Raw genomic sequence first — 22,188 nt, 5'->3', positions numbered from 1 at the left:
GCAAGAGCTGAGTCTGGAGGATGAGGAAGAATAATCATAAACCAATGTGGAGGGGACAAGCTAGAGATGCTTTTCCTGCATCTCTGCAGTAAGAGCACAGATCCTTTAAGATACTTCACAGGCCACTTCTGTCAGGTTTCTCTCTTTACAAAGGGTTCCATATGTTGCTTCTGATAGACAGCCGACAGTAAGTTAAGTCTTTCAGAAAAAGAATTTCTGTGGAGATTTTGCGTTATAGGAAGAAAAACACTGTGATAATAGGCAATTCAGAAAGTGTGGTTAGGCAGGGTAGGGTACATCACAGTACAGTGACAGTGTCGTTCATGCCTGCTGCATTATGCTGTAGCAGCTCTATGTAACGTGTTCTTTGATGCACAGAAATGCACTGAAAATGCTGAATTCTTCAGCCACGCTCAACATGCTGTGTTTCTTCGTGTTGTTTTGATTTAGGATATTCAGCTGTGGTGGAGGTTGGTACAGGCAGCAAAGCAGCCATGCTGCTCTTCTGGACAAATACTGGACCAAAATACATCTGGATAACATGAGCAAAGGAGAACTCAAGGAGGTATGGGGTGTGTTGCTCCATTGTGGCATGTGAATAATTGTTTCAACCTAGGGTAATAAATGTTTTTCAGTAGTTAATTGAATCCTTATTTTTATCTTCAAGTTCCACAATAGACCCTTACAATTTCAGCTTTATGCTGCCAATTTTGAAGTAAACAGGCAGTTTGTCAGGAAAATTTGAAGTGAATTGAACAAAGATTCCTGGAACTTGCCTTGACAGACACAATTCCGCTTTGTGTGGGTCTAAGAATCAAGTTACTTTGCCACTTATTAGCCCACAGAAACTTGAAAGCAGAGAGAAATAGCAAAAAAGAAAATTGAGCTCACTCTAATTATAAGCTTTGAGTTGAAAAATAGTTGGTCAGTTATCAATTAAAAATAATTGCTTCTATTAACATCTTTCTTTTGTTAGCATCTCTGGGAAGTGTTTGCTTTGTGTAGCTCTTAAGAAGATTAAAGCAGCCTAAGGCTCATATGAAAATAGAATTCTCTGGAGATTCTCCGTGTGATACAGAGCTCAAAACAGGATCTGGTCCTACAAGACCCTCAGTTAAGAGAAAAGGTAGTGAATAGTGTCTAGCAGAAGAGTTGAGGAGACAGTTCTGAGTTTTCTAGAATGAAGAAGACAGTTTTTTCAGTAGAATTTATTCACTCATTTGGACTCATTCAGCAGCCAGCACTAGGTCACTAGGTGGCCTTAAATATCTGTGTGGTTTTTTTTCCTTTCTTGTCATTTGTCAGCTAATTGTTAGGAATGGGGCAAGAACAATTATCAAAACCTTATGAAGAAACAAAACTTGAGGGCTAGATATGTTGCTTACCACTAGGTTCTCTTTATTATTTTTCTGCAACTTTAAAGCTTAAGTCACGAAAATGTATAGATTAAGCACTAAGATTCAGTAGTAGTAATAGAAGAGACAATGTTCGAGAACACCGACCTGCTTGCCTTGAAAACAGACTCATGTTCTTCTTGTTAATCTTAAAAGTCAGTCTGGCAGGTTAGGACCAGTTTTCCTGGCCTATGTCTGTGAAAAGTAATTTTGGAAAGCAATATTTTGGTTGGCAACTTTAGTGGAGATAACTGAGCTGAAAGGAAACTACAGAAGGAGATTATCCCTTAAAGTGCCTTTGTCAGCACAGTGAAAAGACAATTTGAATGCTCAAATGAATTTAGTCATAAAAAGAAGGGTGGGAGATAAGGACTTCTGTAATCAGCTGTAAAGTTGTGTGGTCATGGTTTGGCTTCAGATAGGATTGAATGTACTTTCCGTTCTTCCTGTAGGTATTTGTATTTGTGTGACTGTATTAAATGAATTGGAGTAGAGTTGAGTTGGCAAAGTTCATTTTTGACATCAAAATCAGTATCATAGTAGTCATGATAACTTCTGTTTTCTTCAGATCAGAGACTGCAAGGGAGCAGTTTCATGTAGCTTGCTAGCTAAAGTATTTGTTGAAGCATCTCCTGGTAAAAACCGGGGTTGGTTTCTCTCCAGTGCAGGTGGGATTTTTGTTTTGTTGTTTCGTTTCATTTTTTTCTTTTTTGTTTCTTCTTTCAGGTCCTCCAAAGGAGATACCCCAGCCTTGCTCTTGTGACAGATCACTTGCTAGAAATTTTCATGGACCTTGCGGGAGACAAGTATCAGTCACCAGAAAACTGTGCTGCTGGCTCCAGTCACACATCAGAAGCAGCATCAGAATCTAGATCAGAACATAAGAAACCAAATCTGGAAGGACGAGAACTATCTCTAAGGTTGTCTTTTCTTACATGTTTATTGGAAGTCAGCTAGCTACAGAGATAGAAGGGTTTATTTTTGTTATTTTTCTTAATTTTTTAAAAATAATTGTAAACGCTTGAATAATTAAATGGGAATTTTGCAAAAACTGGGAAAATACATTTTTTGTTTTAAAATAATGATCAATATATCATTTAAAGAAACTCATTCTGGATTATTTAAACTTCCTATTTGCTGTACTTCCTTTTTGGTGGGTGTGGGGGAACGTGTAGGTTTTGTCATATGCAGTGCTTAGTTGGTATCAGGCCATATGAATTTATTCTTAATTATTGTTAACACGAGATATCAGTACTAAGTAAAAACTGGAAGGTGCTGTATAATGTTCTCTCAGTAGCTAGAAGATAATGTTTTCAGCAACTGAGTATATTATCTAAATTGTTTCATACTGAACATTCTCAGCATTATAACTTAAGGCGACTGAAAATAACTGTATCTGTAATGTACTGTGAATTTCAGAAATTCTGTGATGAAATGTAGCTTGATGCTGAATTATTTCTTCCTCTCCTACCAAATGTCAGTTCTACTCATCTGGAATTTCTGTAACCAGTAGTGCTTTGTGAATTAGTTAGTAAATATTAGGTGTGGGTAGTACCTAATATTTTTGTGGAACATAAGAACATTGTTTTTTTCTAGAACAAAGTTTCCTTTTCTTGCCTTTTGGAAGATCTTGTTGTTGATAAGGAATCTGTATCTTGAAAAAATGAGGGGTTTATACTTTTCTGGATTCTTTAACACCTTTCAGTTTCATTGTTGCATTATGATTTAGTGGAGTATGTATTACCTGCTTATAAGCAACATTGGTCTTTGTGCTCAGCTACTCCTCAGAGTTATCAACCTCTTTGTGTCTTCCCATGTACAATTTTCACAACAACTACACATGCAGCTGCCAGAAGATGGTGTCATGGCCTAAGCTGAACATGAAAGAAGGTGATGTGTATTTTGGCATGTTTGTACCAAATCTTTTTGGTTTTTCTTTTTAGAGACCTACTGAATTGGTGCAGCAGGATTGCTTACAACTTTGACAGTAACTCTTCAACCACAGCAGTGAATATTTTTCAGGAGGTGCGGTAAGACTTGATCTAGAAATTGATTACCCAAATTCTAGCATTGTCTCACAAAATACTCTCTTTGGGAATGTGAGATGGGAATTTTTTGGGGTTTGTTTGAAGCAATTGGACTGTGGTTGGAATGTTTGTGATAATCTCTAATCAGAAGCTCTTGTTGCTACTAGGGAAGTTGCTTGCAGTAAGGTGATGAGAGACTTTACTACTGTCATACAAACAGCATGGTGCATATAATTTTAACTGATACAAGCTGGGATTGCATATGACTGAGACCTTTCTTTGTCTTCTAACATGGGGCTGCGTTTCTACTTCCCTGTTGATCAGTCTACAGTCTAGGTTGGGAATTTTTTGGGTGTGCATCAGTCAGAGGCAATTTTGAGATGTTGCTTCCTTCTCCATTTTGGTCCATTCATCTAAAAAAAGCTTTTGTGACTGGGCATTGAAAAGTTTTTGCTTTTGGTAGAAACCCACTACATTACAGAGTTTAGAAGTCCTTGTTACATCTTTTTGAACTCTGTTGTTTGACTTGATCTGAAGACAGTGAAATAGTTTTATTTGCAATGGTTGGATTGGATTTGGGTTCGTTTCTATTAAGATGGTGCTTGTCAGATAAAATCATACAAAACTAGTGTTCAACAAGTTGGTTTTCTCCTTGACAGGCACTGGACTGTTTCACAGCCATGTTGTCCAACCAAGGGAGCAGACAGAAAATGGCAAAAGTTATTGGAAGTTACCTAAACATTTCAAAAAAAAAGGTATGTTGAGCTATAATTAACATAATCTTTATTGGTAGTGTTCTGTATTATATAGCTTGCAATTATTCTGTAACATGTTATGCTATTTTTTATTTAAAATTATGCCCACCTCTCTGTCCCAAACAGATTTTTTGCGCTCTGTTCCATCCCAGGATCTGTTTTTCTCCTATTTTATATTCAGCTGCTTTTTTTTTTTTTTTTTTTTTTTAAATCTGAGGGTTCCAGGGAACCTGTTTTAGAGCAAATGGCCTCATGATGCAAAAGGATTGCACAGCTGCCTAAGCACACGATATCACTAGATGCACAGGGTAGTAAAGAATGTGGTTTTTTCTTAGGTGGTTTACAGTGCATGTTAATCATTTAAACAGAGAGATCAGAGGGAAACGTGATCTTTACTGCTACTTGTTCTGTACTCACTGATTACAAAATAAGCTGCCTCTCTGGAGCTCTATAAATGACAGAATTAAACTAAATCATTTCTTTGTCAACTATTTCTGACTGTAGAAGTCTGCAAATCAAATTCCCTCCTGTAAGCTGACAGATGGATCCCTGAAACTTCTGTGGGTTTTTCTCTTTGTCCTTCTTTGCATTATTTCATTACAGGAGTGTATTATTCCCTGCAAGTGGCAAAATACCCTTCTTTACACAAAGGGTTTTTTTTAAGGGAGGTTGTTTGTTTATTGTTAAAATAACAGTTCAAGTTTATGTAGTTGAACTTACCATGGAAGTAGGTGAAGTAGAAATAGAGTGGCAAAGACTATTATGAAGTTATTAAGCTGAAAGTTGCTTGTACAGATAAAAGCACTTCTGAGGTCCTTCACTGTTTTAGGTGATGTGTATTTAAAACCTGAAAAATCTAGAATTTTACCATTGAAAATTAGCTTGCTGCAAAGTAATGCTGGTAGCATAGTGTGGGTGTTCTTAGTGTGATGTAAGCAGCATTAGTATTGGAAATGTTGATGCTTTTTTCACAGGTGGAGTTCTTCTGTGAACTCTATAAACCAGAAATTTCAATAAGGGAACAAGAAGTCTCTGTCGGAAGAGTGCATCTTGTGAAGAAGCAGAACCAGGCTCTCACTGTACAGAGGTAAAATATCCTGTAGTTTCCATGTGAATTGAAATGTTTTGTGGTGGAGTAGAATAGACTGCAAGTCACAGGGTTAAGGAAAATGTGAATTGGGTATTCTCACCCTAATGAAAGGAATGTGAGAGTTCTTTCCCTTGCGATCTTAGTTTTACCTTGTGTATCTTTAAGAGTTGTCTGCATTGTGCTTCTGGCAGATAAAGCCGTAGAGATTTTCAGCTTCTTTGAACTAGAGTGTCTTCAAAGCAGTGTGGAGCCACAGCAGTTATAAAATGATTTTGATGGATCTGCCTTTGTAAAGGGAGATTTTTGTAGTATGTGTTGCTAACTCCATTGGCCAGGAAGTTACTTGGAAACCCTGAATTTTTAGGTTGTATCTTGAGAAAAGTAAGTATCTTAGAAGGATATCTTAGAACTATTTCTTTTCAGACCTATATTAAAAAAAAATCCTAAATCAAACCCCTCCACTAAAAAATGGTGAAGGTAAAATTGGAATGAGCTCCTTGATAAATCTTAGTTTTGAGTAACTTGCTTTGTTTTTTCAGGGCAAAACATACCTTTGCTGCCACACGGCCATCTGCAGTATTGATTGAACAGCTTGCAGTGTGTGTTGTCAAAGGAGAGCCTGTGCTTTTGGTTGGTGAAACAGGAACTGGCAAAACTTCAACAGTTCAGTACCTAGCTCACATTACAGGTAAATAATGAGTGAAAATTGTAACTTATGTGAAGATAATTTAAAAAACAACAAATGAACAAACCACAAGCTGATGGCACTTTCTATTTCTGTTTCAAGGACAACGTTTGAGGGTTGTCAACATGAACCAACAAAGTGACACAGCAGATCTCTTAGGGGGGTGAGTCACTGACCACTGTTCTGTCTGTTCTGTGTAGCAAATGGGCAGTATCTGTTTAATAGTAGGATGTATGTCTTAAGAAACATGTTTGCATGCAGGAACCCTCTTGTCCTTGCTGCAGAACAGAGAAATTTCACTGAATTGTGTGCAGAGCCGTGTGTGATTGCGTCATTCAGAAACACAGCCCGATGTCTTTAAAAATGGCTAAGTTGTTCAATAGAAATCTGATGTAATATTCACTGGACATACTGTTTGGTAGTATTACAAATATTTTGCTTGTCAGGGTGCTCCTGTCTTTACAAAATTGCCTCATGAGGTACATTTAAATATGTGCAATTTTACATGGTTTGTTAGTTGAGTAAAAAACTTCAGAAACAAGGCTTCATCCATGCAGCATATTGTTGTTACAAGTCACTGGTTTTGGGGTTGTTTTCTTTTTTAAGTTCACAGATAACTCTGTCTCACATGAGGAATTACTGTTTTGCTTCTCTTCAGTTACAAGCCTGTGGATAACAAGCTGATCTGGCTCCCTCTGCGAGAGTCTTTTGAAGAACTCTTCTCTCAGACATTCTCTAGGAAGAAAAATCAAACATTCTTGGGACACATTCAGACTTGCTACAGGCAGAAGCGTTGGCATGATCTGCTAAAACTAATGCAACATATTCATAAATCTGCTATTAATAAAGAAGTAAAAGAAAATGCATCTGGTAAGACTTCAGATGGATCAGACACACGTTAGAGCTGAACCACTGCAGAGGGTACATAAATAATGGTGACTTCTGTTCTTTTAATTTGGGTTTGTTTGAGGTTTAGGGGGTTTTCCCTCCCCCTATATTACATCTTTTTTTCTGGTTTTGAGAAATGTAATGTCAACATTGCAACAAGACATTCAGAACTCTGTTAGAATAGTGATTGGGTTGTGTTTTGTTTTGTTTTTCCTTTTTCTAACTCATCTCTGCTGTTAGCTATGCCTGACAGTGTGGAGGTTGACTTGTCTGCCCTATGATACCCTTGACATCTGGTCTCCACTCAGCACTTGTTTGTTGTGCTGGTGAGCAGTCCTGGTTGGTTGTGTGTCAATCTTCTATGTGAATGCATTCATACTTTCAGTCCTGAAACCTGCTTATGTCTCACAAATATGTCCTATTTAAAACACAAAGCAAAGCAACAACAAAAAACCCAAGCCCGAAGTAATAACTGTTTCAGGGTAGTAATAATTTTAAGAGCTTGCTTTTGCCTTGGTTCCTCTGGCAGTGATGCTGACTTGCCTAGTGTTTTCTTTTGTTTCTATGGGGTTTAGTATTTCCAAATAGGTTTTTCCTTGTTTTATACTTCACAACCCATTTTGGGGCTGGGGCAGCATTGATACCTTGTCTTGTACGGAGTTGTGTCTGGTTCTAGACCAGCAGAATAAGTGAAGTTGTAGCTTTCATTCAGTTTGGGTTAAGTAAAATTAATTATGAACTTTATCTCCACTCTTCTTTTAAGTGATATTAAATGAAATGCCCACAAATGTAAAAAAAAAAAAAAAAATAGGGTTTAAAGACTAGTTAATCCAAGAATTGACAATGCTAAAATAAAGATAAGCTGAAATAAAGACAAGCTGAAATCTGTAACTTGCAAAGTTTCTTGAGGAATTTTGGTGCTGTATGTAGCTCAGTTAGTGATTTTTAGCAAGTAACTGAAATCAGTGCTATAGTAAGTAATGTTGTAACTGATAAGCATCAGTGTGTTTATTGATACTGAAGTGTTCATTGTTAATCTGTTCTGTCATAAGGGTTATAAATTTGGATTTATTTTTTTGACGTGTCTTTCTCTCTCTGGAAATCAGAGTGGTAACAGTCATGCTGGAACAAAGTGCAGTATAAGTGTTTGTTCCTCATCTAGGAATGAATAGCAAATTATCTGAACATTATCCACATATGGGTACAGTTAAATTTAAAAAACAAAAAACCACGCACACAAAAACCAAAACAAGATTAAATTATTTTTTTAATTTGTGGTGTGTCACCTGCAGGACTTGAATGTTTTTGTTGCTCAAGCTTGCTTTTGCCTCTGTGCTGGAAACAACTTGATTAAAGTGCTGTTGTCAGACATTTTTTTTGTGACATTGTTTGGATGGTCCAAACTTAAATTTGTTTTGCTTGCAGGCTTGCCACTGAAGGAAAAGTGGGAGGCATTTGGTCTTAAACTGAATCACGCTCATCAACAGATGAAAATGACAGAAAATGCTCTTCTCTTTGCATTTGTTGAGGTATTTAGGGATTTGCATTTTGGTGCTAGGAGGAATAAGGAGAAGTATTTAAAAGTCTTTGCAATCAGTATTATATAAATAGCTTCCTGACAAGAACCTTGCTGTGAAGTAAAATGTGTTCCATGATAACTCATGAAACAAAGTGTGCAGCTTCAAGGAGGCAATGTTTAGATGGGGAGTGGGAGAATGTTTTGTGGTAGCACATTAAATCAATGCTGTATAATAGGAATTAGGACTGGTATGATAAAAGAGTATGTCATACCATCTTTTCAACTGTATCAGATTAGAAAAAACTTCTTGACCAGTCTCCAGTAGCTCATGCTTCTGTCTAGGGATTCCTGTGAAAGATTTAATATTAAGGATTGATTATTTATCTAAAAGTGATTTTTCAAAACATTTCCAACCCATAATATGTTTTAATGACATTAAGTGTGATTAGGAGAAATTGTGAGGTATATGCATGCTTGCTCCTTGTCACCCTGTTAGTCTGAATATATGCACTCAAATTTCATGTAAAGTGTGTAAAATGTTGACCAGTCCTCTATAAAAAATGTATGTATGAATAGTTGGAGAACCTTTGACTTAAATATAGTCATGTTTTAATTAATATAGTCATCGTTTTAATTAATAAGGTACAGATTCCATAGGAGCATAATATTGCTTGTGTCTTTGGATTAACTGTCTTTATTCTATGTGGTGTCAGTGGTAGGTATCACCAACAGACAGCATTGCACAAATAAGAGATCTTAAATCTTACATTTGAACCAGTCAAACTGGTGTCTGATGTAATGGTGTGATAACTGCCTGACTTCTGTGACTGGCAAAATAATTGCTGTTATTGAGAGAGAGCAGTAAAACTGCTATTGCTGTAAAAGGTTTGGAGCTGCCATTTGTCTAATCAAGGCACAGAGTGCACACCAAGTATTTCCTGTATCTGAATGCTTCAGTTGATACATCATTGCTGGCAACATGATTAAGAAATTTGTCTTATTTTTAGGGTACTCTAGCACAAGCAGTAAAAAAAGGAGAGTGGATTTTATTGGATGAAATTAACTTGGCTGCAGCAGAGACTTTGGAGTGCCTGAGTGGTTTATTGGAAGGATCATCTGGGTCACTGGTGTTACTAGACAGAGGAGACACAGGTACTATTTCTACGCTTTCTTTTCTGTATCTTGGTATCCAGCTGACTTCCCTATCCTGTGTAGCTCAAAATAAATTGAGCTCATTTACCATTAAAATGAATGTGTGCAAAAGAGTGATGTGCTCTTTGTAGGCTTTATAGTTCTTTGCAAGAAGTCCAAAACACTGGTGTGTTCTCAACAGCACTGCAGGGGCTGCTGTGTAGGCAGTTAACTCCTTTTACAGATGTAAAGGTAAAAAAATGCAGTTGCTGAATGCTGCTCTCAAGAGCTACAGATAGAGGCAAGTGTTGTGTGAGCATCCTAGGCTGGATTTTCTTCCTGGCCAAGGGAAGCACTGGCTATTGTTCTGAAAGAGACAAAAAGAGTTGCAAGTTTAGGGCTTACATAATTTTTGAAACATTTTGAACTAAATATGTGCTGGTTTGGCCAAATTTAGAAATATATCCTCTGAGAGAAGGCAGGTCACCACCCCTCTCCCACCAGGTTCGGGGAAAATAAATTTTCCTCAAAGGAAAGAGATAAAAACTATTTATTTACCAAACACACAGGGAAAGGAAAATAATGCTAAGTAATAAAATCTCTCTCTGTGGAGAAAAAACCTGGGAGAGTGTTCGAGTCCTCCCTTTGGTCTCCTTGGAGCTGGGGCTTGGCCCAGGGCCAGGCCCTATGTGCCTGATGAAAAATCCTCCTGATGTGCTCTGATGTTGAAGCAATCCAGTGGAAAAGGGGCAAATCTGAAATTCCAGGGAAAGGGAAAATTCAACTCACAGTCTCTCTCCAGAGAAAAAGGAGCTGAACAACTGGCCAAAAAACTGACCTGGGAGCAGCCAGCCGGGTGCTTCCTCCCTCCCCCGCCACAACTGGGAAAAAAAAATTGCTGTGTGTGACCTTGAACAAGCTGCAAACTGCTTTGAAAAAGTTTTGCTCAGTTTTTCCTTCCCCCTCTCAGGCTCAGTTTAGAGTCATAGAAAGGCACAGGAATTAATTTCTGGGCATAGGCAGCGATATGGGATACACATCATAAGGTCACCCCAAGACATTTGTTAAAACATTTCGCTATGCACAAAAAAGTCAAGGTTTCACTTGCCTGTGGCTGTTGTGAAGATGCAGGTACTTCTGAGAAAATCATGTGGGGTTCTCTGAAAATTTTTGCCACTGGAATTTTTAAGGAATTTTAGTAGTGCAGCAATAGAAAGTTGCCTTAGATAAAATATACCTTATTTAACATAATAAATATCCAGTGTTTATTGTGAACCTTATGTCTTTTATTTCTGCTTTACTTTAGAGCCTCTTGTCCGTCACCCTGATTTTCGCTTGTTTGCATGCATGAATCCAGCTACAGATGTTGGAAAGAGAAATCTTCCTCTAGGAATAAGAAACAGGTAGGAAATAATGATTCTGGGACAAAATAGTCACTGTCTTTTTCAGAGTTTAATTAGTTTCAGGAGTTGACCAGAATGCCGTATCTGAAGCCTGAGGATACAAATCTGGACTCAAATTTACTGCCTGTGAGAGATGCTTTCCACATTATGGTGAAGGTTTTTCATGAAATAGAATCAGCAAAATACTTTGGTGAAGTAGCTGAGCTGTGAGCAAGTGGTCTAGCAGTAGTGTAGAGTGTTGTCAGTGGGGACAGGAAATGATTATTCTTCACAAGCTGTCAGTATCTGGGAATGCTACTGCAGCAGTTTATGTTCCTGATTGGAGTAATAAAGACAGGTAAGTGCTTTGTGTCTGTTTAGCAGCCTTTCTCTTGATAACTCAGAAGTGTTGATGATCCTTGCAAAAAGCTTCATGTCCAGTCTCGTTCACTAAAAAGAGGATTTGCATGGTGGCGCAGGTGTGTGATACTCAAAATATTTGATGTGTGGTCTTAAAACATGTAAGTTGTGGCAAGGAAATTGGAATTGTGGCGGATGCATTCTTCAGTGCCATCTACCTTCCTGTATGCACAGATCTCCTGCTTGATGCAGTTTCCCTCATGAGTGCCAAAAGTTGCATGTATAGTCCCTTCCCAGATTCCTAAACACTTTGCAAGACTGTGGAGATGCACCACCTATGTGTAACTAGTCATTTGTAGTTTCCAGTGGCAAAGCAAGGTTTTGTTGCTATTGGCTGTCTTGCAGAATCGTGAAAGGAAAGAAAGTGATTGTAATACAGGAGAGAGTCCAGCATCAGCATAACTTGCTAAGTTTAAATGAATTTGTATTTCTATTTGTCAAAAATACCTACTACTATTTGTCAAAAATAGCTACAGCTACAATAGCTACAGCTGTGTCAGTACTGCATTGTTCAGGTATCTATTGCAAATTGTTTAAAATTGTAATTTAAGTCACATTGTTCACTTTCAGTCTAAGAAATTAAACTAATTCAGATAAATTACTTGAAAGTATTAGTAATACCTTATTTTTCAGCTGCTCTGGTTCTTGAGTCTGTCTGTAGGTTTGACAGTCTATAGGTCTATAGCTTTAACTACCTGTATTCTGTTACTTAAAAATTTAAAATGTTACATGCCATGAGATTTATATATAACATGATTTTTCAATATGGTCAGGTGCCTTAAGTGCTACAGATTGATTTGATTCTTTCAGGTTTACTGAACTTTATGTAGAAGAATTGAGAAATGAAGGAGACTTGCAGATTCTTATCATGGATTATCTGAGAAGCTTGAATGTGAACAAAAGCACAGTACAAGGAATTGTGAAGTGAGTTGACTGTAATCTCTTATAATTCTTGATGAAATAAGTCACAAAAAGAAAGTATGTAACTGTAGTCCGTGGCTAGACTGCTTTGGGAAACACCGTAATGCTCCCCATGGAGCAGTTGGCATAGCTTTAGGAAACAGAAGAGCACGGACATTCATCGTGATTCTGAGGGTTTCTGTACTTGTGGGAAGGAGATTTCTGTTTTTTATTAATTCAGAATTGTTTTCTTGGTGGCACCAGTTAAAAAGTATTGTTGTTTCAGTCCTGTTTCACATCTGAGAGACTAAAATGGTTTGTTGTATTTGTCTAGAGTTACTTTTCTTTCTTGTAGTGTAAGGTGAACTATCTCACATTTAGAATACTTGGAGTTTATAGTCACTCCCTGTATATCAAGCTCTCCCAAAAATACAGTTCTAAAAATACTCTGTTGCTTTGCTTCACTGATTGTACAGATGGCAGAGCTTGGCATGGCTTTCCCAGCCTGGAGCTTCTAAGAAAAGTTCCAGTTGGGAATAAGCTGAGGTGTTCATACTTGGGTTTGAATTCCTTGTAGCAGTGGTCTGATCAGTAACAGCTCTGTGTAAATTTGTTTTTGCAGCTTTTATTTGTCTGTGAGAAAGGAAGCAGAAACAAAGTTGGTGGATGGAACTGGCCACAGACCTCACTACAGTCTCCGTACCCTGTGCAGGGCATTGAGATTCGCAGCGTCTAATCCGTGTGGCAGCATAGCGCGCTCCCTGTATGAGGTGATCACCTGTGCTAGCATTTGTTTCAGTGTGTATTCACTACAGAGGTTGTTTGGGTAAAAGATAATCCTCTCTAGGTTCACTATTGAACAGAAATGGTTCTTTAGTCTGTATCTTTTCCCCTACTTTTCGTATTTATCACTGAAAATAATTCTTCTTCTTAGGGTTTCTGTTTGAGTTTCCTGACGCAGCTTGACAGAGGTTCTCACCCAGTGGTTCAAAAGCTAATTTGCCAGCATATAGTCTCTGGCAACATCAAAAGCCTTCTCAAGCAGGTAGGCAACTAAGATTATGAAGAGCTGTCTGGTATTTAAAGTGGAATTTATTTTGAGTTGTCTTCTCTCCTTTTTTTCCTCTACATTTCCTTCTTGCAGTTCTGTTTTTCATTTTATAAAGATAAGAACTAGAAAAAATTAGTACCATTCTTCTGTAGTTTTTCACTTTGCTTGAATGTTTGTATGTGAGCTCATTTATTTGTTTATTTATTCAGGCTTCCAGCACTGTGGAGTGTGGGCAGCTTAATGCAGTGGCTCCAACTGTAAAGCTTTCACAGACTTTTGAGGAGCTTTCTCAGGCTTTATATTTTTAAACTCTGAATGCAGAACATATGGATATGAAGAAGCATCTGTGCTTTGTCTTTTATGGGAAAGGAAGAATATCACTAGTGCTGGGAACCGAGCACGAGTTTGCGTGGGGGATGGGGAAGCCAGTTTAAGAGATGGGTATTGGTTTCAAAATAAACCCTTTCGTACTGGAAAATGTGTCTGAGCATAAAAAGATTAAAGCAAAGTTCCTGCCTGAAAATGCCCTTCAAAATTCAGTGCTAGGCTCTTGAGACACTTTTATCTTCATGGCACTGGCAAAGATTCCTGCTTCATGACCCTGAAACAATCTGGTCAGGTTTTTCCTGTAATTTGCATTCTGTGACAGTGCTTATTGCAGGAGTGCTCAGGGATTGATTTAAAATTTCTTTACAGCATAGGTAGCAGTGATGTAACAGTAGTTGTTTTCATTAGCAAATTGAAACCCGTTTGTATAATCTGTTATTTCTATCATGTCTCCTTAGCAAATACCAAAACCCCAAGGAGGGAGTTTTATACTTATAGAAGGATACTGGATTTCAGCTGGGGACAAAGAACCTACAGTAGATGAGAGTTACGTGCTCACCCCTTCAGTTAAGCTTAATCTGAAAGACATTGTCAGGGTTGTGTCTGCAGGGTAAGTGTTTCAAGTTTTTAATTAAAAATATAGGTTAAATATGTTTGTTTAGGCCTTGAGTGTTGGTGCCCCTCTAAGTCTATGAATAATGTCTATTTTCCTTCTACTTTACAGTTAACTTTTCATTATAGAGTGACTTGAAATTTATACATATGTTTCTTGTTTCCTTAAAACATCCTGCTGCCATACCTAGTTTTATTTAAATTCTGATCTAGAAATTTGCAGTTAGAATAACCTGCTTATTTCACACTGCCATGAAAAACTTCATGGGTAGCTGTTAGCACTTGGGAGTAAAGTTATTTGTATTTGCCTGTTAGTGTGTGATCTTGGATACCCTAAATGAGTGAAGTGGTGGTGTTTTGGTAATGTGGTTTAATAATGTTGACACCTTGTGTGTGAGAAAGGCATGGCTCCTGCTTCTAACCCACTATTTTGGTCATGGCTTTTAGGACTCATCCAGTACTGATTCAAGGAGAGACCTCTGTTGGTAAAACCAGTTTAATTCGCTGGTTGGCTGCTGCTACTGGGAATCATTGTGTAAGGATTAACAACCATGAGCATACTGATATCCAAGAATATATTGGCTGTTACACATCAGATGCCTCTGGAAAGCTGGTATTTAAGGAAGGTAAGTGAGCATGTTCTATATACTCCAAATTCCTGTCTCATTTCAATGGCCGGGGTTTTTTTTCTTCTTTTCTGCTTAATATATCTGGTTTATTACAATGGAGAGATGACCTGTCATAAAGTTAGTAGTTGCACTTTATTGGTAATCACTTGTGTGAATTTCATTGAATTCTGAAAAGTTCATGTCTGTCTGATCATGCTTGTCCTATTGGACCTAAAGATGGTAAGTCAACAATTTAAACAATACTGTTGCTTCCTTCTCTACATCAGTGTTTATCCTGAATGAAAATGGGTTGCTAAAAGTATCTGAGTGCGTGCTTCTGTTAGATTTGCTTGATAAGATTTTTAACTTGGAATTTTTCCGTTCCCCCCAAGGCATTCTCATAGATGCAATGAGAAAGGGCTACTGGATTGTTCTAGATGAATTGAATTTGGCTCCCACTGATGTTCTGGAGGCTCTCAACCGCTTGTTGGATGATAACAGAGAGCTGTTCATTACTGAGACTCAGGAAGTTGTCAAAGCTCACCCTCGCTTCATGCTGTTTGCCACACAGAACCCTCCAGGTCTCTATGGTGGCAGAAAGGTCTGTATGATCTATTTATTTGGGTAGGTAAGACTTTAGGGAATTAATCTCTCTCATACATAAAGTGTGATGTGAGAACCTTTTGATGTGTAGCAGCATGAATCTCTCAAGAGGGAGGGAGTTGAGGTGGCTGTGGACTGTCAGTACATCTGGCTTCTGTTTAGGTGAGTTGCTTGTTTCACAGATGCAGAATTTCTAATTCATTTTAGGTAGTTGAGATTTAAGTGATTTACTGAACTGGAGTTCATGTGTATTTTAAGTGACTCAGCATTTCTTGTCCAAGAGCACTGGAAAAGAGATTCTACTTAGGCTATAGAAGTCCATTTTGTACTGGTTTTTGTCTGGAATAGGTAATTTTCTTTGTAGTGACTGGTATGGTGCTGTGTTTTGGATTTGTGATCAAAACAGTGTTGATAGCACAGGGATGTCTTAGTTATTGCTGGGCAGTGCTTGCACAGCTTCAAGGCCTTTTCTGCTTCTCACACTGCCCCACCTACTTGTGGAGTAGCGTGGGAGTGCTGGAGAAGCTGTGAGGGGACACAGCTGGGACAGCTGACCCCAGCTGACCAAAGGGATGTTCCATGTCATATATCAAAACTCAGCAGTCAAAACGGGGGGGAGGGGGAGGAAGAGGGGGATGTTCAGTGTTTGTTTCCCTAAATAACACTGGTGTGTGATGAAGCCTGTATTTCCTGGAGATGGCTGAATACCTGCCTATTGATGTGAAGCAATGAATTAATTCCTGATTTTTCTTTGTTTGCACACGCACCTTTTGCTTTACTTATGAAACTGTCTTTGTCTCAGCCTAAAAGTTTTATCACTTCTATCATTCCAATTCTCCCATTGTAAGGAGAGTGAGCTTGTGGCTTTGCAATATTTAGCTGCCTAGGCCCTTAAAACACACAATCTATTTTAAAGCTTTTGTCCTCACCCAGACTGTCTCTTGTTCTTTCTTTCAATGTTGATGTGTGTGTGTTAATTGGTATGCTATGACACTATCCCTATTTCCTTTGGATGTGTAGGGGAAGATCTATGAGCAATATCAAAGGAAAAAGTTCGAGCAGTAGTGTGGTCTCATATTTTAGGTTTTGTCCAGAGCCTTCAGAAATCGTTTTGTGGAGCTGCATTTTGATGAACTGCCAAGTGCTGAACTGGAAACCATCCTGCACAGGAGATGCAGTTTGCCACTTTCTTACTGCAGCAAGCTTGTCAAAGTCATGTTAGACCTGCAAGTATGAGAGCCTTCTTTTAGTCTAACAAATGCAAACATATTTCAAAGTAACATGTACAAAGTAGTAGAAATTCCTTTGAAGGGGAGGTATTGTTAGCTGATGGATATTTACAATTCTAAACCATGGAGAGAACCCACCAAGGTACAAATTTCAGTGGTTAAGACAAAGAATTGGAAAGCTGATGTCAGATTTGAGAGAAAGCTACGAGGAAAAAAACCCAAAAAAAACAGACATCTTGGGATTTGATGTGTAGAATTATCCCTTTCTCTGGAGCCAAAGTACAGTACTGGATTTGTAGGTGTCCTTGGGTCACGTGAAATTTGGTATTATTTCTAAGCAGCAATTTTGGATATGTTTGGCCACTCCTGTATTCAACAGGCATTTGACACTTATTATGTAGCTAAAACAACCTTGTATTTGAAAGCAATTACAGCAGCACAAACTGGATTTTGTTTTATTCCAAGTACCTATTTTATTCTTAGTTGATTTTTTTAAAAATTATTATTATTGTCGAAATTATTTTGTTCCTGGTGCTCATCAAATACCTGCCTAAAAAGAGTTAGTCTTTAGGAGTTGTGACTCTACTAGGGTTTTTTGTTGTTGTTGTTCATGGAATTTTCTTGTTACAATGTCACTGCAGAGAGTGGTGGTTAGCTTTGCTTGAAGTATTTGGACGAGTTCATGAAAAAATAGCTCCCATTTTGTTCTTGTGTCAGTCTTACCGCAGAGGCTCGACAGTGTTTGCTGGGAAGCATGGATTCATTACCCTGCGGGATCTGTTCCGCTGGGCTGAAAGGTACAGGTTGGCAGAACAGCTGCAGAAGGAGTATGACTGGCTTCAGCACTTAGCAAATGATGGTGAGCTCTGCTGCCCCAGCTTTTTTAAGTGTCTGTAGAATCACTTTCCAGCCCCACTTCTTAAGTGTAAATTTTTATTGCTGATTACCCAGGTAGTAATTGCTTTCTCTCTTCCTCTGTTTTGCAGGTTTTATGCTTCTGGCAGGCAGAGTCAGGAAACAGGAGGAGGTGGATGTTATTCAAAATGTCATTGAAAAACACTTCAAGAAAAAAATATATCCTGAGTCTCTCTTCTCAGGGGAAAGTGTCAAAAAGCTACTGGGTGAGTTTCCTATAGGGACCCCACTGGTAGATCTCTAGATGTGACTGAAGCTGATGGATTGCTTTCTGTTGTGCAGCTAAGTCTTCCACGTGGATGTCAGTAATGGATAGAGATTTTAACCATGTTGTCTGGACTCAAGGGATGAGGAGACTTGCCATTTTGGTGGGACGAGCCCTGGAGTTTGGTGAACCAGTACTGCTGGTGGGAGACACTGGGTAATCCTGCTTCTTGTGATGTTCTTGGTAGTGCTTCGCTGGCTGCTGAGTTGGACACAAAGTGATTGTGTGGGCTTCAGTGCTTCTTTGATCTGGGACATTTGAGCCTTTCTCATGGCAGGCTTGCAACTGCTGTTTTTCACAGTTCCTTTTTGAGGGGAAGCAATTGCATCTCGTTTAACCCAAGTCTTTGATGGGTTTATCTGCATTGTATAACTACACAGAAGTTATATAAAAGTAGTAAAATGAAAATGAGCTGACTTCTGTCCCCGTCTTTACAAGGTGCCCTGTAGCATCTCAGTGTGCCTCACTGTAGTGCCTGCTTTTGGGGTATTGTGGCATTTTTCTCTTTGAGAACACATTCAATTTAGATGTTTTAAGAGCTTGAATATAGCCTTGCTACCACTTCTCCACCTCATATGCTGTAGAGGAGGTCATGGAAGTAGATAATGTCTGCTTTGTGCTGGTTATAAATTTGTAGCCTAAATTTTTGTAGAAGAGAAGGAAAGAAAAATGCAAGAAAAGAGAGAAGAAAAATTTACTTGGGTAGTAAATGAAAACTAGGTACTCGGTGGTTTATTTCCTCGGACTTAGGCTTGGTCCAGACGTGTAGCAGTTCTAGTTCAGTGAAATGTTAGGCTGGTTGGGTATCTGTAAGGGCAAGCTGAAAAAATTTGACTTTCAACATGCAGAAATGTATCTATGCAGGTATTGATTTAAATTTAATTAAAGGCCTCTTGGGCAAGTCACCAACAGTTGTGCCAAAGACGGCTTCACTTTGCATACATTTCTTTAAAGGAAAGGAGCAGAAGGAAATTTGCGTGTTGGGCCTTTGCCTCATAGCTCTTCAATGAAAGTATGAATCCTGTCCAAAGTGAGCTGATTGTTTGGTTTTGCTTCTTTTTTAAATTCATCCTTTTTAATGAAATTACTTCGTTGCAGGTGTGGTAAAACTACCATTTGTCAGATCTTTGCATCATTAGCAAATCAGAAGCTGTACTCAGTGAATTGCCACCTGCATATGGAGACATCAGACTTCCTGGGAGGGCTGCGACCAGTCAGGCAGAGGTCCAAAGACCAGGTTTGTCTTGCACCAGTAATAGCTTGGATGGTGGGACCATGGAAGTAAAAAGTAGTGGTTATGACTTCACTTCCTTTTCCATTTCGTAGGAGGAATCTGATGGTTCTAGACTCTTTGAGTGGTGTGATGGACCTCTTGTTTTAGCAATGAAAGAGGAGGGGTTTTTTCTCCTTGATGAGATTTCTTTAGCTGATGATTCTGTACTAGAGCGACTTAACAGGTATGTCTTAAATGTGGTAGTACTAAGCATCCTCAATGTGTCTGTTCATTATCCAAACATAAGTGGGGTAAATCTGACTTCTTTTAGGCACATTTGTTTCCTGGCTTAGGTGAGGTGTTCTCTTGCTAAAAAGGACAATGGTACAAATAAAACTTAAAATCTCTAGTTTACCATCTGCAGTATTAATTTTTTCAGCCTGTCAGCGAGCTCTTGAAATTATGCCTCTTGTCAAATCCCAGGAACAAAATCTAGTTATTCCCCTCTTTTGTGTGTCTAAAAAAAAAAAACAAACCAGAACAACTAAAATATAAGTTTAACTTCATTATCTATTTGCAGTATCCCTCATTTTAGTCTTTTCTGTTACCTGTTATATTGGGTAAATGAAAGTTTATCCAGGCCGATTAATGTGATTTTCATTTTTAAGTGACCTTTTGAAGTGTGGAACAGAATTTAAAATTAGCAATTTTTTTTTATCCATTTCTCTAGTGTTCTTGAAGCTGAAAAGACATTGGTACTTGCTGAAAAAGGTGGTCAAGATGATGAGGAGAATGAGGTAGAACTATTAGTTGCAGGAAAGAAATTCCGTATCCTTGCGACCATGAACCCTGGAGGTGACTTTGGGAAAAAAGAGGTAAAGTCAAAACATCTGGAAATACAGCATGCCTCTTTCTGGTTTTACTGGCCATTAAGTGGTTGGAGGTGCAATGCCAAAATGTGTCATGCCAATTCTGGCATCCAGTGCTTTCTAGTTGGCATCTGCTTCATCACTCTAAATGAGGATTGGGGTGAATCTGTTTTCTGCCACTTCCGTGGGCTGTCACTTTGGCATTATAAATGACTACTCAGCAAAATGTCAAAGGAAGCTTCAGGCCTCTCAATACTCAGGCTTAATATGTAGAATACTTCAAGTGCAGGATCTGTGACTTGTGAAGCAAGTAAATCCAGCTCTCTGGGGTAGTACGAAGTTGTGTAACAGATTGTTCTCACTAATCCTATTCAGACAGTGATGGTCCTCTTGTGTTTCTTGGTGAATAATGAACATCACATCGCAGAAGATCTTTTTCATTTATGGCAAAAAATGGTTTCTGAAGTTGAGAATTAAGTAATTTAAAACATGTTAAAGAAAACCCATAAGACAACAAAACCCTGCAACTTTTAAGCAGTGTTGGAAGCTAGGTCTATAAAAAAGAACCAGAAGCTCTTTTACTCGAAACAAGATGGGTACTCCATTTAAAGTGGTTTCTGGAATAGAGAACCACTCATTGTGAAGCCATGTGTTTAAACAGGATTTATTTCTGCATTGAATTTGTGCTACTAATTTTTGCTTGACCAATTCAGCCAAGAAAGAGAGAAAGTAGAGAAGCGGGTTGTAATTGAAGGCAAATTTCCATGTGGTTTTCTTTTAAGCAAAGAGAGATTACAGAGCCATTGTTTGATACATGATGTCCTAGAATGAAATGTAGGTTTGGTGCTTGCAAACCAGCTCAGTTTCTTCCCATATTCCTTTGAACTTCCTTTAGAACACATTTCCTGCATTGATACCACTACTAGAAGTTTTAAAAATCCTCCTTTTTGCAAAGATTTTGCGAAGTGTCTCTGTCAAAATTAGAAGGAAAGGTCTATCTTGTTCACTTTATTTATTGTTTACAAGTGCAGTGACAACAAGGCTGTTGTTAACAGAGCCTTAAGGAAGATGATGTAATGAATCTTGAATTGCTCTGTTACTCTGCTTGTTTGCAGCTTTCCCCTGCGCTGCGCAACAGATTTACAGAAATATGGTGCCCACAGAGCAATGGCCGGGATGATTTGGTACAGATTGTAAAACACAATCTTCATCCAGGATTGTCTCTGGGTGCAATAAACCACGAGGGTAGGTATTTCTCTGTGTTGGTATTCAAATACTGCTAAGAAAATAAGGAGGTTGGAGGCTGCCAACCTTTCTTCAGAATTTATACCAGTGTGACCCTTTCTCTGCTACGTTTTTCCCTGAGGACAGTATGATATATTTTGGAGTTTGTTCTTCCCTCACTGTGTATGTTACAGCCAGAAGTAGGTTCAGGGCTGTGTTTACTTCACCATCCAGATAGCTGAACTATCCCCAGCCCTTCAGTGTCCCAACTTGGTTTTAATGTAGAGTGTTGAAAGACTGGACACTTCACTTTCTGCCAGCATCTTCACTGTTAGTATTAGTCACCTGATTCTGTCTTGTTACCAGAATTTAAAAGGATCTGTAACGACAGCTCAGGCATGAACTTACTCTTGTGTTATTGTTTTTCTAGGATATAGAGTACCCATCCACATTGCTCATGCAGCTGTACCTACTTTAGAGATGTTTTTTACAACAGTGTAGCAGATGTGACCAAAACAATTATTTTACAACTCAAATTTATTTGGGTTTGTGTGTGTTTGTTTGTTTGTTTACATTCTTTTTAGGGGCAGACATAGCAGAACTTATGATGGACTTTGTTGAATGGCTGACTAAACAAGAGTTTGGTCGCCAGTGTATTCTCAGTGTGAGAGACGTCTTGGCCTGGGTTAATTTTATGAATGTCATGGTAGAGGATGAGTCGGGTTCTGCCAAGGGATGTAGCCGCCTTAACGTTTCCCCAGTGATGTCTTTTATCCATGCTGCATGTTTGGTATATATTGATGGAATAGGATCAGGTAAGTCTTCAGTGCTCATTTGGTAGCAGAAAATATGAAACTGTGTATTTGTATTAATATTTTTTAGTCAAATGCAAACAAAATGCTTTGGAGCAGCATGGGACTCTTCTGAGAGAAGCTTTTACTTCTATTTAACAATCTCTATGTCATGTGCCTTTTCTGTGTTTCAGTAGCAAGAGTTTGAGTAATACAGCAAGCTAAAGTAAATTAGAGGGATTAATAATATTACAAAGGCTAGCACACAAGTAAAGAAAAGCTGTATTTTC

General features: G+C 38.4%; 1 protein-coding gene across 2 annotated transcripts in view; it reads left to right on the top strand.

Annotated features, from left to right (window-relative positions):
* MDN1 (midasin AAA ATPase 1) overlaps nt 1-22,188 on the top strand; it is a 93,453-nt gene that overhangs the window by 15,443 nt on the left and 55,822 nt on the right. For both annotated transcript variants that reach the window (XM_032105052.1, XM_032105051.1), the window contains exons 9-34: nt 451-565; nt 2,121-2,314; nt 3,338-3,419; nt 4,081-4,176; nt 5,151-5,263; nt 5,806-5,954; nt 6,054-6,114; nt 6,610-6,821; nt 8,265-8,368; nt 9,366-9,510; nt 10,796-10,892; nt 12,102-12,215; nt 12,814-12,961; nt 13,126-13,236; nt 14,028-14,179; nt 14,629-14,807; nt 15,182-15,390; nt 16,476-16,622; nt 17,339-17,480; nt 17,608-17,742; nt 17,819-17,957; nt 18,900-19,038; nt 19,128-19,258; nt 19,745-19,889; nt 20,999-21,128; nt 21,692-21,922. In XM_032105052.1, coding sequence (XP_031960943.1) covers nt 451-565; nt 2,121-2,314; nt 3,338-3,419; nt 4,081-4,176; nt 5,151-5,263; nt 5,806-5,954; nt 6,054-6,114; nt 6,610-6,821; nt 8,265-8,368; nt 9,366-9,510; nt 10,796-10,892; nt 12,102-12,215; nt 12,814-12,961; nt 13,126-13,236; nt 14,028-14,179; nt 14,629-14,807; nt 15,182-15,390; nt 16,476-16,622; nt 17,339-17,480; nt 17,608-17,742; nt 17,819-17,957; nt 18,900-19,038; nt 19,128-19,258; nt 19,745-19,889; nt 20,999-21,128; nt 21,692-21,922 — 3,620 coding nt within the window. The remainder of the gene's footprint in view (nt 1-450; nt 566-2,120; nt 2,315-3,337; nt 3,420-4,080; nt 4,177-5,150; nt 5,264-5,805; nt 5,955-6,053; nt 6,115-6,609; nt 6,822-8,264; nt 8,369-9,365; nt 9,511-10,795; nt 10,893-12,101; nt 12,216-12,813; nt 12,962-13,125; nt 13,237-14,027; nt 14,180-14,628; nt 14,808-15,181; nt 15,391-16,475; nt 16,623-17,338; nt 17,481-17,607; nt 17,743-17,818; nt 17,958-18,899; nt 19,039-19,127; nt 19,259-19,744; nt 19,890-20,998; nt 21,129-21,691; nt 21,923-22,188) is intronic.

Source organism: Corvus moneduloides, chromosome 3, assembly GCF_009650955.1.
Source record: "Corvus moneduloides isolate bCorMon1 chromosome 3, bCorMon1.pri, whole genome shotgun sequence".
Lineage (NCBI taxonomy): Eukaryota > Metazoa > Chordata > Aves > Passeriformes > Corvidae > Corvus > Corvus moneduloides.
This window is presented reverse-complemented; position numbering and strand designations above follow the sequence as displayed.